The sequence below is a fragment of the Spea bombifrons genome, chromosome 5 (assembly GCF_027358695.1).
Source record: "Spea bombifrons isolate aSpeBom1 chromosome 5, aSpeBom1.2.pri, whole genome shotgun sequence".
Taxonomy (NCBI): domain Eukaryota; kingdom Metazoa; phylum Chordata; class Amphibia; order Anura; family Pelobatidae; genus Spea; species Spea bombifrons.
The window spans coordinates 109,270,679-109,289,627 of NC_071091.1; the positions used below are offsets into that span (position 1 = coordinate 109,270,679).

The 18,949-nt window shown below is 44.0% G+C and overlaps 1 protein-coding gene across 1 annotated transcript; it reads left to right on the top strand.

Annotated features, from left to right (window-relative positions):
• The first annotated feature begins 282 nt into the window (after positions 1–282).
• LOC128497459 (microtubule-actin cross-linking factor 1, isoforms 6/7-like) lies at positions 283–18,335 on the top strand. The gene is made up of 7 exons (XM_053467549.1): positions 283–422; positions 12,860–13,432; positions 15,379–15,450; positions 17,236–17,400; positions 17,584–17,756; positions 17,868–18,027; positions 18,243–18,335. Exons 2-7 carry the CDS (start codon positions 12,917–12,919, stop codon positions 18,333–18,335), a joined length of 1,179 nt encoding a protein of 392 aa, XP_053323524.1. The 5' UTR covers positions 283–422; positions 12,860–12,916.
• The last annotated feature ends 614 nt before the right edge of the window (positions 18,336–18,949 follow it).

Consider the following 18,949-nt stretch of genomic DNA (forward strand, 5'->3'; position numbering starts at 1 on the left):
GAGATAACTGGTACCGGGAGATACCGGGAGATAACTGGTACCGGGAGATACTGAGAGATAACTGGTACCGGGAGATACCGAGAGATAACTGGTACCGGGAGATACTGGATACTGGGAGATAACCGGTACCGGGAGATACTGGATACTGCGAGATAACTGGTACCGGGAGATACTGCGAGATAACTGGTACCGGGAGATACTGGATACTGGGAGATAACTGGTACCGGGAGATACTGGGAGATAACTGGTACCGGGAGATACCGGGAGATAACTGGTACCGGGAGATGCTGGATACCGGGAGATAACTGGTGCCAGGAAGTAGCGGATACTGGGAGGCAGCAGTTACTGGTGGATCCAGGACCCCCACCATCTGTCCCTGCAGACCACCCGGACTACGTTGAGGAGCATCCTAAGACATTGAGGTAATTTACTGTCTTCTGCATGATCTGCATGAACGTTAAGGAGATTTCTCCAAAATTCCTATGTCAGTCCAAGTGAATGTTCTTTAAAAGCCACTGGAAGGCTCTTCCATGTATCCACCACCCTGCCCAGAAAACCAAACCGTTTGCAAACAACTTCTATATCTCTGCAAATCCACCCCATCCCGGGACCCCCGTTTAATCACATTTTTAACTGACCCTCTATCCAATTACCCCCAATTAAGAAAAGCCTCTGATTTATTTGAGACAAGCAAACAGAGACCCAAGCACAGGTATAAAGAGCGTCGCTGGTGAACAGGGGTAAAAGTGGAGCAATCGCCATAGCAACCAATGGAATCCCCATCCATTGCTCCCGTTCTACCACTTTGCTCCAAAAACTCAGCTCAGGCTGTAAAATGTGTCAGCGGAGGGACGCCAGCAGCGCATGTTCTGTGGGCTCCATGATGGGGTGGGATAGTCGTGCTGGGCCCGTGAGATTTCACGTCACATCAGGGAGGGCACGCTAACGGATATCAGATACATTTAGAGAGATATGGGGTGAAAAAACTGAGTGTGTGCTAAGCGCACCGGATCCCATCGGGAAGATTGCCATAATGTTATTAGCCCAGGAGGAAGCAGAGACTTTGGTCAAAGTTAAAACCTTTTATTGGGCCAACATAGAAAATATTTTAAGTTTTAGGGAACTCTGAGTCATCTGAAGAAGAGACCTCTGTGGTCCTAAAGCTTATATAAATTTACATAGTGAAAGAACATGAAAAAAATCCAATACATCTTCCTGCTTAATGGACCACCGGGGCAGGTTCCAGGGTCTCCCTCTGTGGGGGTCTCTCTGATCTTACTGGAAGCGGGGTATGATAGCATGTATCAGAGGAGAGAAGAGAGAGAAGGTGATATAATGTATCAGGAGGGAGAGAGGGGGTGATATAATGTATCAGGAGGGAGAGGAGGTGATATAATGTATCAGGAGGGAGAGGAGGTGATATAATGTATCAGGAGGGAGAGAGGGGGTGATATAATGTATCAGGGGGGGGAGAGAGGATGATATAATGTATCAGGAGGGAGAGAGGGGGGTGTAATATAATGTAACAGGAGGGAGAGGGGGTGATATAATGTATCAGGAGGGCGAGGAGGTGATATAATGTATCTGGAGGGAGAGGGGTGATATAATGTATCAGGATGGAGAGGGGGTGATATAATGTAACAGGATGGAGAGGGGGTGATATAATGTAAGAGGATGGAGAGGGGGTGATATAATGTATCAGGAGGGAGAGAGGGGGTGATATAATGTAACAGGATGGAGAGGGGGGATATAATGTATCAGGAGGGAGAGGAGGTGATATAATGTATCAGGAGGGAGAGGAGGTGATATAATGTTTCAGGAGGGAGAGGAGGTGATATAATGTATCAGGAGGGAGAGGGGGTGATATAATGTATCAGGGGGGGAGAGAGGATGATATAATGTAACAGGAGGGAGAGGGGGAGATATAATGTATCAGGAGGGAGAGGGGGTGATACAACGTATCAGGAGGGAGAGGGGGTGATATAATGTATCAGGAGGGAGAGGAGGTGATATAATGTATCAGGAGGGAGAGGAGGTGATATAATGTATCAGGAGGGAGAGGGGGTGATATAATGTATCAGGATGGAGAGGAGGTGATATAATGTATCAGGAGGGAGAGGGGGGTGATATAATGTATCAGGATGGAGAGGAGGTGATATAATGTATCAGGAGGGAGAGGGGGTGATATAATGTATCAGGAGGGCGAGGAGGTGATATAATGTATCAGGAGGGAGAGGAGGTGATATAATGTATCAGGAGGGAGAGGGGGTGATATAATGTATCAGGAGGGAGAGAGGGGGTGATATAATGTAACAGGAGGGAGAGGGGGGTGATATAATGTATCAGGATGGAGAGGGGGTGATATAATGTATCAGGGGGGGAGAAAGGATGATATAATGTAACAGGAGGGAGAGGGGGGTGATATAATGTATCAGGATGGAGAGGAGGTGATATAATGTATCAGGATGGAGAGGAGGTGATATAATGTATCAGGAGGGAGAGAGGGGGTGATATAATGTATCAGGAGGGAGAGGGGGTGATATAATGTATCAGGAGGGAGAGAATTTACGGATCACTCTATTTTTACCCACTTTGAGTATTTATGAGGAGTTTGTTACAAAAAATAGGAATTCATCCCATTCATCTTTTATATTTTATTATATCTTTAACCCTTTGGTCACCAGGCCTGACATGAATTTAGCCAACAGAATAAGATCACAGGGAGCGGCCATTTTGCTTTTGTAGCCGCCTCCCCTGAGGTACCCGGATAATATAAATGCAGCGGCCCAACAGAATAAGCAGTGAATGCCGGATTTATCCCGTCAGGGTCCTAATCAAGGCCGGACTTCAGGATTTCAGCAATTCATTTACTTGCATGGGTTATAAACAGTAGGGGTATAAACGGTGAGGGGTATAAGCGGTGAGGGGTATGAATGACAGAGGGTATAAACGGTGCAGGGGTCAATGACATGGGGTATAAAAAGTGTTGTTTATAATCGTTTTGGGGTATAAAAGCTGGGGGGTATAAACAGCATGGGGCGCAGTCTGGCCCCTCTGATTGGTTCCATACATTAAATGATACATTAAAGAGGGACAGACAGTAAAACGTGGCACGGGTTCCTGATGTAGCCGGACCACCCAAGGGGCTACTGGGGGCAAGTGGGACCTCAGACAGAAACAGACTCCGGCCTAGCAGATCTAGCATTTCCAGGTTCTTCGCGCAGAGCAGTCAGCGGGATCTCCTGTTTCCATGGTGACTGCTCCACACTTTTCCCTCGGAGCGAGTAATGTTACATACTCCCCAGCTCGGCTCAGGGACGGCCTGGTAAGGGTTAAAGCCGGAGATTCCCGCGAGTTCCTCAGCATCAGACCCCACTGCGCATGAGAAAACTTTGCTCATTGAAATTTGTCATCTTCTTTTTCCCACAAAAGCTTTTATTTTGGTGGAATTGAAGCCGAGTGACTGTCCGCTCCTTTTGTGAGCTGATGTTTTTGTCTTTTGAGAGCCTCCAGGATGTTTCACTGACGCCCCCCGCAGCCTCCCATTCACACAGACAAAGCGAATCAGGGGGGTGCAGCCGTGATTCACGCAGGTCAAAGGTCACCGGGGGTCTCAAATCAAGCTCCTTCAGGGAAAAACAATATCTAATTTTATTACGCAAATTCTTTCCTCTGAAAAAAAATTTAAGTCTTTGTGTCATTTTCTAAAGTTTAAAGAACCTTTAATCGCACACAGAGCTCCAACGTGGGCCAACGTGGGCCGAGTGCGCGGACAAACGAAACGCCGGGCGAAAGAGACGGCAGAGAATGTATCAAGACAGACAGAAAGTCCTTCATATGTACAGAGGATAGACGTGAGAGGGGGTGTAATATAATGTATCAGTTGGAACCTCTCCCTGCACAGATACAGAGGAGCCCCGACTGCTCCATTTCATCACATGATGAACTTTCTAGAGCCTTTACCTGGCAGGAAATGTCCTTATTGTACAGCGCTGCGGAGTATGACGGCGATATATAAATAATAATAATAACACATTGTACAGCGCTGCGGAGTATGACGGCGATATATAAATAATAATAATAACACACATTGTACAGCGCTGCGGAGTATGACGGCGATATATAAATAATAATAACACATTGTACAGCGCTGCGGAGTATGACGGCGATATATAAATAATAATAATAACACATTGTACAGCGCTGCGGAGTATGATGGCGATATATAAATAATAATAATAACACATTGTACAGTGCTGCGGAGTATGACGGCGATATATAAATAATAATAACACACATTGTACAGCGCTGCGGAGTATGACGGCGATATATAAATAATAATAACACACATTGTACAGCGCTGCGGAGTATGACGGCGATATATAAATAATAATAATAACACATTGTACAGCGCTGCGGAGTATGACGGCGATATATAAATAATAATAACACACATTGTACAGCGCTGCGGAGTATGACGGCGATATATAAATAATAATAATAACACATTGTACAGCGCTGCGGAGTATGATGGCGATATATAAATAATAATAATAACACACATTGTACATCGCTGCGGAGTATGACGGCGATATATAAATAATAATAATAACACACATTGTACAGCGCTGCGGAGTATGATGGCGATATATAAATAATAATAACACACATTGTACAGCGCTGCGGAGTATGATGGCGATATATAAATAATAATAACACATTGTACAGCACTGCGGAATATGTTGGCGATATATAAATAATAATAACACACATTGTACAGCGCTGCGGAGTATGACGGCGATATATAAATAATAATAACACACATTGTACAGCGCTGCGGAGTATGACGGCGATATATAAATAATAATAACACACATTGTACAGCGCTGCGGAGTATGACGGCGATATATAAATAATAATAACACATTGTACAGCGCTGCGGAGTATGACGGCGATATATAAATAATAATAATAACACATTGTACAGCGCTGCGGAGTATGACGGTGATATATAAATAATAATAACACACATTGTACAGCGCTGCGGAGTATGATGGCGATATATAAATAATAATAACACACATTGTACAGCGCTGCGGAGTATGACGGCGATATATAAATAATAATAACACACATTGTACAGCGCTGCGGAGTATGACGGCGATATATAAATAATAATAACACACATTGTACAGCGCTGCGGAGTATGACGGCGATATATAAATAATAATAACACATTGTACAGCGCTGCGGAGTATGATGGCGATATATAAATAATAATAACACATTGTACAGCGCTGCGGAGTATGACGGCGATATATAAATAATAATAACACACATTGTACAGCGCTGCGGAGTATGACGGCGATATATAAATAATAATAACACATTGTACAGTGCTGCGGAGTATGACGGCGATATATAAATAATAATAACACATTGTACAGCGCTGCGGAGTACGATGGCGACATATAAATAATAATAACACATTGTACAGCGCTGCGGAGTATGACGGCGATATATAAATAATAATAATAACACATTGTACAGCGCTGCGGAGTATGACGGCGATATATAAATAATAATAACACACATTGTACAGCGCTGCGGAGTATGACGGCGATATATAAATAATAATAACACACATTGTACAGCGCTGCGGAGTATGACGGCGATATATAAATAATAATAACACACATTGTACAGCGCTGCGGAGTATGACGGCGATATATAAATAATAATAATAACACATTGTACAGCGCTGCGGAGTATGACGGTGATATATAAATAATAATAACACACATTGTACAGCGCTGCGGAGTATGACGGTGATATATAAATAATAATAACACATTGTACAGCGCTGCGGAGTATGACGGCGATATATAAATAATAATAACACACATTGTACAGCGCTGCGGAGTATGACGGCGATATATAAATAATAATAACACACATTGTACAGCGCTGCGGAGTATGACGGTGATATATAAATAATAATAACACATTGTACAGCGCTGCGGAGTATGACGGCGATATATAAATAATAATAACACACATTGTACAGCGCTGCGGAGTATGACGGCGATATATAAATAATAATAACACATTGTACAGCGCTGCGGAGTATGGCGGCGATATATAAATAATAATAACATACATTGTACAGCGCTGCGGAGTATGACGGTGATATATAAATAATAATAACACACATTGTACAGCGCTGCGGAGTATGACGGCGATATATAAATAATAATAATAACACATTGTACAGCGCTGCGGAGTATGACGGCGATATATAAATAATAATAACACACATTGTACAGCGCTGCGGAGTATGACGGCGATATATAAATAATAATAACACACATTGTACAGCGCTGCGGAGTATGACGGCGATATATAAATAATAATAACACACATTGTACAGCGCTGCGGAGTATGACGGCGATATAATAATAATAATACCTGGAAGTGAGAATCTGTGTAATATTCCTAACTCTTAGATCTGTGGGGATAGCTACGATCGTCATTCTGCTGCCCACAGTCAACCCAGGAGATCCTGAAATCCATCTGTATGAGCCAGACATGTACTTTAACCCCTTGTGTTCTGACTCCTGGTTAGTGGCAGCAGCCGGCACTTCCGTGTTTGCCGGAATTTCTGAATCAATTCTACAAATTTCCCTTTATTCACAAAATTTTAATGAAAGGAGTTTGCACTCCTCTGACCGTCGGAATTCCGGGACGCTGACGTTTCTGCAGCACTTTATTGTAATAAATTTACCTGCTGAAAATGTGTCAAAAACCAAGGGTTTCAGTGTTTTTGTTTTTATGATGGCATTTTTAGGGAAATTCCACCTGTAGTCATGGCAACAGCCCGATGCAGGTGCCGGCACGTGGTTCTGCCTTTGTGCTGTCGGAGGGAGGGTCGGCCGGCGGGCGTTCAGCGTGGGATTCGTGTCCCGTGCGGGGGATCCGTGTCAGGATGATAAATCTATCTCAGCGCCTCTTTATTTGACTTCTTCCTGCCAACTCCTCTCGGCAGCGGACCAGCCCTGAGCGGGGGTCTCCCGCCTGCCGGGGTGCCCAGAGAGTGCCCACTCGGCGAGCGCGCACATTGTCTCGATCTCCTGGCAGATGGCGGCTGCTCTCCTCCTTTCATATCAATGGAAGTTAACTAACGAGGCGACACTTTGGGACAAAGGCGTGCGAGGCCGGGGCAGCTGGCGGGCCGGTGCGGCTTTCTTTGTCTAGTTTTGGGTAAATGGAATGGGGTGTTAATGGGAGTTGGGATCTTAATGAAGTGAGAACAGCCCGGGGGGGACTGGGAGGACTGGGGGGGACTGGGGGGACTGGGAGGACTGGGGGGGACTGGGGAGGACTGGGGAGCACCGGGGAGGACCAGGGGGGACCGGGGAGGACTGGGGGGGCTGGGGGGGACCGGGGAGGACCGGGGCGTTTCGCTGGGATTTGGCTTCTGTTGTCTCAGATTATACGTTGTGGGGATCCATGAGAAAGCGGGGGGCTGCAAAGAGGACGCCTTAAAATTGCAGACCCCACAGCCAGTGCTCACGCTGTCAGGGAGTATCAATCGTCTTCTCGCCATGCATGTTTGGCTGCGGGAGTAGTCTTCGGCGGGGCAGATACACCCTGCAGGGCCAAATATACCCTGAGATGGACTCCAGACGGGGTTAATAGATGATACACCCTGCATGAGAAAGATATAGCCCGCTAGGGTAGATACACTGTGTGTGGGGTAGATAGGGGCAGGAAGGTGCACCCCCCGTAGGGTAGATATACTCTGGAGGGTGGAAGGTATGCTTTGCGTGGGGCAGATATGCTGTGGCAGGGTAGATAGCCTCCAGGTGGGGCAAATCGTCTCTGTGGGCATTGGACAGACTGTAGGGTTAGAGTCTGGTGCCGGGAGGGGGATTATTGTTTTTTGCCGTCTGGGGGGCTGGATCCTGCGCCCCCGGCCCTCCATCAGGCTCCTGCCAATCCTTAATCCCGAGACCCGGTGACCGTTTAATCCCCCAGACAAAACCTGCGCATGCTGACCGCTCCTGGCTCCCAGCGGGGGGAGATTGAGACGTTTGGCAGAGATCTGACAGACTTGTGGGGTCCTTTCTGGATTTTTTCTTTCTGTGAAGTATTTACCTTCGGGATGTAGATATTGGGAACGTCGCTGCCTACAGAGCTTACGCTATCAAATTTATTCGATGCTTTCACCATTTATTTATTCCTCGTATTATATTAAAATCTATTTCCTTAATATTCCGCTATTTTCTTTTTACCCCACTTGTAGTTTTTGCCCCATAATATAATGTTTTCAGGCAGCTGCATATCAGCCGTTTGTATGATTCTCGCTCTGTTATCTGACCCCCGATCTACTAAACCCCCCGACTCCTTATCATACTGCCTGTGGGGAGCAATAGAACAGCTCAGTCTTAACCACCCAGCCGGACTCTCTGAGTAATTCAAGTCTATGGAGGACGGACTTCATTAGCATCGCCATAAAGCATCAGCTCAGTGCGGTTTTTGTGCCCGGAAAGTCACCCAAAATATCACGACTGACAGCGACGGCGGCTCCCGGTCTGCAGATAAAGGGGGATATATTACTGTATACAGCGCTGGGGGTTATATTACTGTATACAGCGCTGGGGGGTATATTACTGTATACAGTGCTGGGGGGTTATATTACTGTATACAGCGCTGGGGATTATATTACTGTATACAGCGCTGGGGGGTATATTACTGTATACAGCGCTGGGGGGTATATTACTGTATACAGCGCTGGGGGGTATATTACTGTATACAGCGCTGGGGGGTTATATTACTGTATACAGCACTGGGGGTTATATTACTGTATACAGCGCTGGGGGTTATATTACTGTATCCAGCGCTGGGGGGGTTATATTACTGTATACAGAGCTGGGGGTTATATTACTGTATACAGCGCTGGGGGTTATATTACTGTATACAGCGCTGGGGGTTATATTACTGTATACAGCACTGGGGGGTTATATTACTGTATACAGTGCTGGGGGTTATATTACTGCATACAGTGCTGGGGGGGTTATATTACTGTATACAGCGCTGGGGGGTTATATTACTGTATACAGCGCTGGGGGTTATATTACTGTATACAGCACTGGGGGGTTATATTACTGTATACAGTGCTGGGGGTTATATTACTGTATACAGTGCTGGGGGGGTTATATTACTGTATACAGCACGGGGGTTATATTACTGTATACAGCGCTGGGGGTATGCTTAGGTAGAATAAGACAATTTTTCTATGGGACATCTCCTTTAAAACCAGGTCGGAGAGTATATAATATATAATGAGGAATATACAGGATATAACGGGTTATAAGGACGGGATTAGTTATACGGGGGGAGAGTATATAATATATAATGAGGAATATACAGGATATAACGGGTTATAAGGACGGGATTAGTTATACGGGGGGAGAGTATATAATATATAATATGAGGAATATACAGGATATAACGGGTTATAAGGACGGGATTAGTTATACGGCCGGAGAGTATATAATATATAATATGAGGAATATACAGGGATATAACGGGTTATAAGGACGGGATTAGTTATACGGCCGGAGAGTATATAATATATAATATGAGGAATATACAGGATATAACGGGTTATAAGGACGGGATTAGTTATACGGCCGGAGAGTATATAATATATAATATGAGGAATATACAGGAATATAACGGGTTATAAGGACGGGATTAGCTATACGGCCGGAGAGTATATAATATATAATATGAGGAATATACAGGATATAACGGGTTATAAGGACGGGATTAGTTATACGGGGGGGAGAGTATATAATATATAATATGAGGAATATACAGGATATAACGGGTTATAAGGACGGGATTAGTTATACGGCCGGAGAGTATATAATATATAATATGAGGAATATACAGGATATAACGGGTTATAAGGACGGGATTAGTTATACGGCCGGAGAGTATATAATATATAATATGAGGAATATACAGGATATAACGGGTTATAAGGACGGGATTAGTTATACGGCCGGAGAGTATATAATATATAATATGAGGAATATACAGGATATAACGGGTTATAAGGACGGGATTAGTTATACGGCCGGAGAGTATATAATATATAATATGAGGAATATACAGGATATATAACGGGTTATAAGGATGGGATTAGTTATACAGATAGAGAGTATATAATATATAATATGAGGAATATACAGGATATAACGGGTTATAAGGACGGGATTAGTTATACGGCCGGAGAGTATATAATATATAATATGAGGAATATACAGGGATATAACGGGTTATAAGGACGGGATTAGTTATACGGCCGGAGAGCATATAATATATAATATGAGGAATATACAGGATATAACGGGTTATAAGGACGGGAATAGTTATACGGGGGGAGAGTATATAATATATAATATGAGGAATATACAGGAATATAACGGGTTATAAGGACGGGATTAGTTATACGGCCGGAGAGCATATAATATATAATATGAGGAATATACAGGGATATAACGGGTTATAAGGACGGGATTAGTTATACGGCCGGAGAGTATATAATATATAATATGAGGAATATACAGGATATAACGGGTTATAAGGACGGGATTAGTTATACGGCGGAGAGTATATAATATATAATATGAGGAATATACAGGGATATAATGGGTTATAAGGATGGGATTAGTTATACGGCCGGAGAATATATAATATATAATATGAGGAATATACAGGATATAACGGGTTATAAGGACGGGATTAGTTATACGGGGGAGAGTATATAATATATAATGAGGAATATACAGGATATAACGGGTTATAAGGACGGGATTAGTTATACGGGCCGGAGAGTATATAATATATAATATGAGGAATATACAGGATATAACGGGTTATAAGGACGGGATTAGTTATACGGCCGGAGAGTATATAATATATAATATGAGGAATATACAGGGATATAACGGGTTATAAGGACGGGATTAGTTATACGGGGGAGAGTATATAATATATAATATGAGAAATATATAGGATATAATGGGTTATAAGGATGGGATTAGTTATACGGGGGAGAGTATATAATATATAATATGAGGAATATACAGGATATAACGGGTTATAAGGACGGGATTAGTTATACGGCCGGAGAGTATATAATATATAATATGAGGAATATACAGGGGTATAACGGGTTATAAGGACGGGATTAGTTATACGGGGGAGAGTATATAATATATAATATGAGGAATATACAGGATATAACGGGTTATAAGGACGGGATTAGTTATACGGGGGGAGAGTATATAATATATAATATGAGGAATATACAGGATATAACGGGTTATAAGGACGGGATTAGTTATGCGGCCGGAGAGTATATAATATATAATATGAGGAATATACAGGGGTATAACGGGTTATAAGGACGGGATTAGTTATACGGGGGAGAGTATATAATATATAATATGAGGAATATACAGGATATAACGGGTTATGAGGACGGGAATAGTTAGATGGCCGGAGAGTATATAATATATAATATGAGGAATATACAGGATATAACGGGTTATAAGGACGGGATTAGTTATACGGGATGGAGAGTATATAATATATAACATGAGGAATATACAGGATATAACGGTTTATAAGGACGGGATTAGTTATACGAGGGGAAAGTATATAATATATAATATGAGGAATATACAGGATATAACGGGTTATAAGGACGGGATTAGTTATACGGCCGGAGAGTATATAATATATAATATGAGGAATATACAGGATATAACGGGTTATAAGGAGGGGATTAGTTATACGGGGGGAGAGTATATAATATATAATATGAGGAATATACAGGATATAACGGGTTATAAGGACGGGATTAGTTATACGGGGGAGAGTATATAATATATAATATGAGGAATATACAGGATATAACGGGTTATAAGGACGGGATTAGTTATACGGGGGGAGAGTATATAGTATATAATATGAGGAATATACAGGGATATAACGGGTTATAAGGACGGGATTAGTTATACGGCCGGAGAGTATATAATATATAATATGAGGAATATACAGGATATAACGGGTTATAAGGACGGGATTAGTTATACGGCCGGAGAATATATAATATATAATATGAGGAATATACAGGGATATAACGGGTTATAAGGACGGGATTAGTTATACGGGGGGGGAGAGTATATAATATATAATATGAGGAATATACAGGATATAACGGGTTATAAGGACGGGATTAGTTATACGGGGGGAGAGTATATAATATGAGGAATATACAGGGATATAACGGGTTATAAGGACGGGATTAGTTATACGGCCGGAGAGTATATAATATATAATATGAGGAATATACAGGGATATAACTGGTTATAAGGACGGGATTAGTTATACGGCTGGAGAGTATATAATATATAATATGAGGAATATACAGAATATAACGGGTTATATTCTGAGAAGGTGCTAGATACTTGGAACAGCCTCCCAGCAGAGGTGGTAGAGGGTAATACAATGAGGGTATTAGACATGCATGGGATAGACATCCGGCTCCTGAATCTAAGACGAGACCAACCACTAATTAAGGTTTGAGTCTTTACAGCAGGAGAAACGGGCGACTAGACGGGGGCCGGATGGGGCCGATCTGCCATAATATTCTATGTTTCTACCCCGCGCATGTTTAAATCAGTAAACCTGGCGCTATAAATATGTCGGTGTACGTTGTGGCGATCTGTCAGTAAATGCTCTCAGTGACCCTAACACCCCTTTGCTTCCTCTGTTTCAGGCAGGGATCTGACGCCCCGCTTCTGATGTTTGCCCCCCGGCTCGGATATCCCTCAGGATGGGAAACTCGGTGAGCAGACCCAGCTGTCTGGGAGACAGGAGCCGCAAGTCTGAGCGCTTTCTGAAGGAATGTCTGAAGAAGGAAGCCATCGTGAGGAACAACGGCGATCCGGGCACCGACTCGGGAGACAAGAAACCCTACGAGCCGGCAACTGAGAAAGAGCTGAACGCGAGCCCAACCTCCAGCGGCAGCTGGACCAGCAACCCTCCCCCCAAACACAACAATACCGACGGCCACAATGGGACGCTCAGAATCAGGACCCCCAAATCCACCCCAGATCACAGGGGCAACGCGTGGACCCCGCAGAGAGGAACCCTGCAGAGGGCGTCTGGCAGCAGCTGCTCCTGGAAGCCGCTGGCAAGCAGGGAGGTCACGGAGGTCACGGAGGTCACAGAGACCATTGTCACAGAGATTGTGGAGGTGACCCAGTACCCAACCGGAGACAAAAGTGGAGAACCCATAGTGACCAGGACGGTGAAGGTGCTCACAGAGCGCGGCGGGGAGCTGTCCGAGGTGAATATCCCATCCGACGGGCTGGTGGCCCCCTGTACCTGCCGATTCCGTGTTACGAGCAGAGAATGCACACGGAAAGGTCCCCGCGGGCCCTCGGTGGTATGGCTGCCCCCGGCCTATGTTCCTAAGTCTCCATGTGATCTCCCCATCTCTGCCGATCTCACACTACGGGTGATGGGGGGTTGTGGGGGGTTCTGGGGGTCTCGTTACTCGAGCGTCTCAGTCAGTAGCCGTGTGCCGCCGTGTGTGCCGCCGCTCGCTTGCCATTACCTCTCGGGGTGCTCAGAACACCATATTCTGCAAAAAACGCACTCTGTCTTCTCTTTCTTATTGGAAGATCGTTCTGTATCTATAATTCATCTTTTATAACCGGCGCAGGACTCTGCGGAGCGGAAGCTGGTTAAACGTGCACTCTTAATCCCCGCAGAATAGCGAGTTTTATCGCTGGTTGCTGCAAACCGATGAATTAAAGAAAACATTTTAAATGCAGAAAATATTAACACGACTTTTACTGATTGGCGGCGCTCGGAGGGGGCGTTTGTTTCGTTTCTTTTTCTTTTTCCTAACCGTGCGGCCGGATCTGAGGATGAGTGCAGTTTTGGGTCACACTTTGACCTCATCACTTAACCTCATCAAACTATTCTACTCCTAAGCATGTAATATGTCTATATCCGTCTCTGTTTTACCCGATACAGGGCTGAGTCTGATGTTGGGTGCAGTCCCCGGGTGCAGTATTGCTTTTGTTGCCCCCTGTATTTAAAACACATGCACATACTAACATGCACACGCACTCTAACACCATATTGTGACACATATGATGTACACACACATGCTAACACCACATATTCCTACACACATGCTAACACCATACACTGACACACGTGAAGACTCTTTAACACCATACAGTAACACACATGCACTCGCTCAAACACCATGCGCTTACACATACATTCACACACACATTCACACACACATTCACACACACATTCACACACACATTCACATACACATTCACACACACATTCACACACACATTCACACACACATTCACGCATACATTCACACACACATTCACACACACATTCACACACACATTCACATACACATTCACACAAATATTCACACACACATTGACACACACATTCACACATACATTCACACAAATATTCACACACACATTGACACACACATTCACACAAATATTCACACACACATTGACACACACATTGACAGACACATTCACAAACACATTCACACATACATTCACACACACATTCACACACACATTCACATACACATTCACACAAATATTCACACACACATTGACACACACATTCACATACACACACACACATTGACACACACATTCACATACACACACACACATTGACACACACATTCACATACACACACACACATTGACACACACATTCACATACACACACACACATTCACACACACATTCACACACACATTCACTCTCCTGTCATCAATGCACAGGCCCCCTCCTCTCCTTTGGGAGCTCCTCTTCTCTGCAGCTTCACACTCTCCATGTGACGCAGGTTCACGCGCTGCCAGTGTGCTCATTGCTACGGTCTAGATCAGCGGCTCTTAGTTTAAAATGAGCAGATTTTTAAAATGTGATATTATTATTTTATTTTCATAGAAAGAGCCGGAATAAGAACTTTTATATCTGACATCAGCATTAATAGCGTAACTCTTATAACCCTTCGGACTGCGGTAAATACCTTCGTTTAAAGAAAGAGATGAAATGATATAGAATTATTTGCCTTTACGCAGCGACCCCGTCATTGGCCGCACGACTCTTTGGGGTATAGCGTGACCGATACGTGTCCTGAACGCGGTGAATAGTCCGGTGTCTTTCAGAATGGCCGATCGTGGTTCTGTATTAGGTTCTTCACCAACATTTGGATTCTTTCTCTCAGGTTCAAACCAGCAGAGAAGCTCAGACTGAATCCCAGTACAGACGGGGCCAGTGGGACAAACTGGGGAAGACAGTATGTAGCGCCTTCTATATGTATTCTATATGTCTCACCTTCTATATGTCATACCTTCTATATATATATATATATATATATATATATATATATATAGCACCTTCTATATGTATTCTATATGTCTCACCTTCTATATGTCATACCTTCTATATGTCATCTATATATATATATATATATATATAGCACCTTCTATATGTCTTCTATATGTCTCACCTTCTATATGTCATACCTTCTATATGTCATATATATATATATATATATATAGCACCTTCTATATGTATTCTATATGTCTCACCTTCTATATGTCATACCTTCTATATGTCATATATATATATATATATATATATAGCACCTTCTATATGTATTCTGCATATAGCACCTTCTATATGTATTCTATATGGCACACCGTCTATATGTATTCTGCATATAGCACCTTCTATATGTATTCTGCATATAGAACCTTCTATATGTCTCACCTTCTATATGTCATCTATATATATATAGCACCTTCTATATGGGGCAAATATTTGTCACACCAATGCGTCTTCTTTATGTCACATCTTCTATATATAGCACCTTCTATATGTCATCTATATATATAGCACCTTCTATATGTCATCTATATATATCACCTTCTATATGTCATCTATATATAGCAGTTTCTATATGTCATCTATATATATATATATCACCTTCTACATGTCTTCTATGTGACTTCTGTGCCGTAGAAATGAATGAGATGATGTTTTGGTTATTCCGTTGCGCGTCGGGGAAGGTAACCTGCAATAAACTGGTGTTTTTCGGCACAAACTGGACACCGTGCAAAAGCCTGCATTTAACCCCCACATTACCAAATACAAGTCTGTGCATAGAATCAGTGAAGAAGAGAGATTTTATGCAACATAAAACAGAAAAGATATTTGAAAGCGTGTGGCCATAATACGTGCAAAAGGAACACTTAGTATTAACATCCATCTGCCCCGGCGCCCCCTCTCTCCCCCCCCCGTCTATCTCTATGATATTAGTCAGCGGACGATATGTGGCGAGCACGGCTCGCTCGGCTTTCCCCAGGTACTAAGTCCTGTCTGATCTCATCGGTACCCCGGCCAGGTAGGGAATTGGCCCCATTCAGCCCGGGGGGGTAAGTCTAGTGAAGTGACCCGCTAATAAAACAAATGAAATGTCCTTTTATCAATCAAGAAATAATCACCATAGAAACTTCACCCAAACAATCCAGAAGGGTCCGCAGAGCACTAAAAGGGATTCATTTCACACTTTAATTCATGAGCCATGTCTAGAAATATTTAGACAAAGAACCGTCATTCACACTGGAGCCAGTATACCGAGGGCCGTGTAACCATTTCAATGCCGTACTAAATCCACTCAGTAGGTAGCAGCAAGGGGTTAATTTCAAGCCATCTTTTACTGTATATCCATCAGCATCATTTTTTACCCTTGATATGGTTCACTAATAGAGCGTTGACACATTTTTGTGGCTTTGTGACAGGCAAGTTTCACTACTCAATTGAAATAACCACACAAAGGTTATGAAATCAATTGAACTGCTTGCTACAAATGTATCGCTTTCATTTGTCAGAAGTCCAGGTTCATTCCTTTAAAAAGGGATGCATTAAGACTTGACCAGGGAAATGACACGGACCTCTGTATAGAATCTTAAAGTTGAAACCACAGGCCCGTGTCTCCTGTCTGTGGTGCTCGGAGGGTTAAATACGGTGATATTATTTGATACATTGCATTCGTACGTCCCCCTCGCTGTCCCAGCAGGTCCCCCAGCGTGCGCTGATATTGCCGGACTGGCCGGGTAACGAGCCGCCAGAGTCCCTGGAGACGGTCCTGGGTTGGGTGTCAGACATGGAGGAGTTGACCGAGGCCCAGAAATCGCCCTCCTGCGAGGTGAAGGTGGTGAAGGCCCAACTCCAGGAGCAGAAGGTGAGAAATCTTTCATTTTGGTGTTGTTTGCCTTTTGCCTGAATCGAAGTGCAGATAACCCAACGTGTCTAAGGGCAACGGATTCCTGGGGAAGAACTATCATTTTCCGAGGTCCCGCTCAAGCATAAGGATTGTCAGGATGTCATTAATGTAACAAACACTAAACAGACTATTTCACCGCAGCTTCTCCAGCGATTGCTAGACGAGAGGAGACCACGAATCGAGAGGGTCTTGGTGGACAAGAAGACCCCAACTCAGCTCCTCCCTATAGAAGCTGGGGAGCGAGAGGGACCGCCGAGTCCTCTTTCAGAGCTTCAAGACCGCTGGGACTCGCTCCTCCAAAAAGCAGAAGCCAGGTGAGCTTAATGACTGAAACCAAGCGGGGGGCGTCGGGCAAAACTGGAGGAAGCACCAGGTGCAGAAGAACTGAAATGTCTGCTTCTGCCCGTACTTTATTCTGCCTGCAGGCACCGGCAGCTGGAGAGGATCACTCCGGTGGCGCAGGATTTCCAGGGATCATTAGATAGCTTCCAGGATTGGGTGAATGCCACGGAGAGGAAGCTGGTAGAGCTGTGGCGGGCCAATGGCTCCAAGAGCCAAATCAACGAGGCCTACCAAGAAATCCAGGTATCTCTTTCACGTCTTCGTCCGCCGTGGCCCCTGATGCGTGGTGAGCACAGGCTTTGGCAGTTGGTTAAAGGGAACCGACCCTTAGGGCCCGCGATGTCCTGACTCATACAGCGGTGGGCGGGGACTCAGAGCAGCCAATGGAGAATCATCGGGTCATTCCATTCGGTTTATCGCTTTCTGCGACCGATCCATCTCCGTCTCTTTAATTCCAGCTCCTAAGTGAGGACGTCCATTCCAAGCCAGGAGATCTGGACGGGGTTCTGGAGAAGGGGCAGATGTTACTGGAACTGGTAGCAGGCAAGTGAGCCGTGACCACGATACAAGACTACACCGACCAACGACATACACTAACCATCTAACACTAACCATACACTAACACACACTCACTGCAGCATCATACACTTACACACACCTACACTACACACTCTCTCACACTAACCATACACTCACACACACTCACTCCAGCATCAAACACTTACACACACCTACACTACACACTCTCTCACACTAACCATACACTCACACAGACTCACTGCAGCATCATACACTTACACACACCTACACTACACACTCTCTCACACTAACCATACACTCACACACACCTACACTACACACTCTCTCACACTAACCATACACTCACACACACTCACTCCAGCATCATACACTTACACACACCTACACTACACACTCTCTCACACTAACCATACACTCACACACACCTACACTACACACTCTCTCACACTAACCATACACTCACACACACTCACTGCAGCATCAAACACTTACACACACCTACACTACACGTTCTCTCACACTAACCATACACTCACACACACCTACACTACACACTCTCTCACACTAACCATACACTCACACACACTCACTCCAGCATCATACACTTACACACACCTACACTACA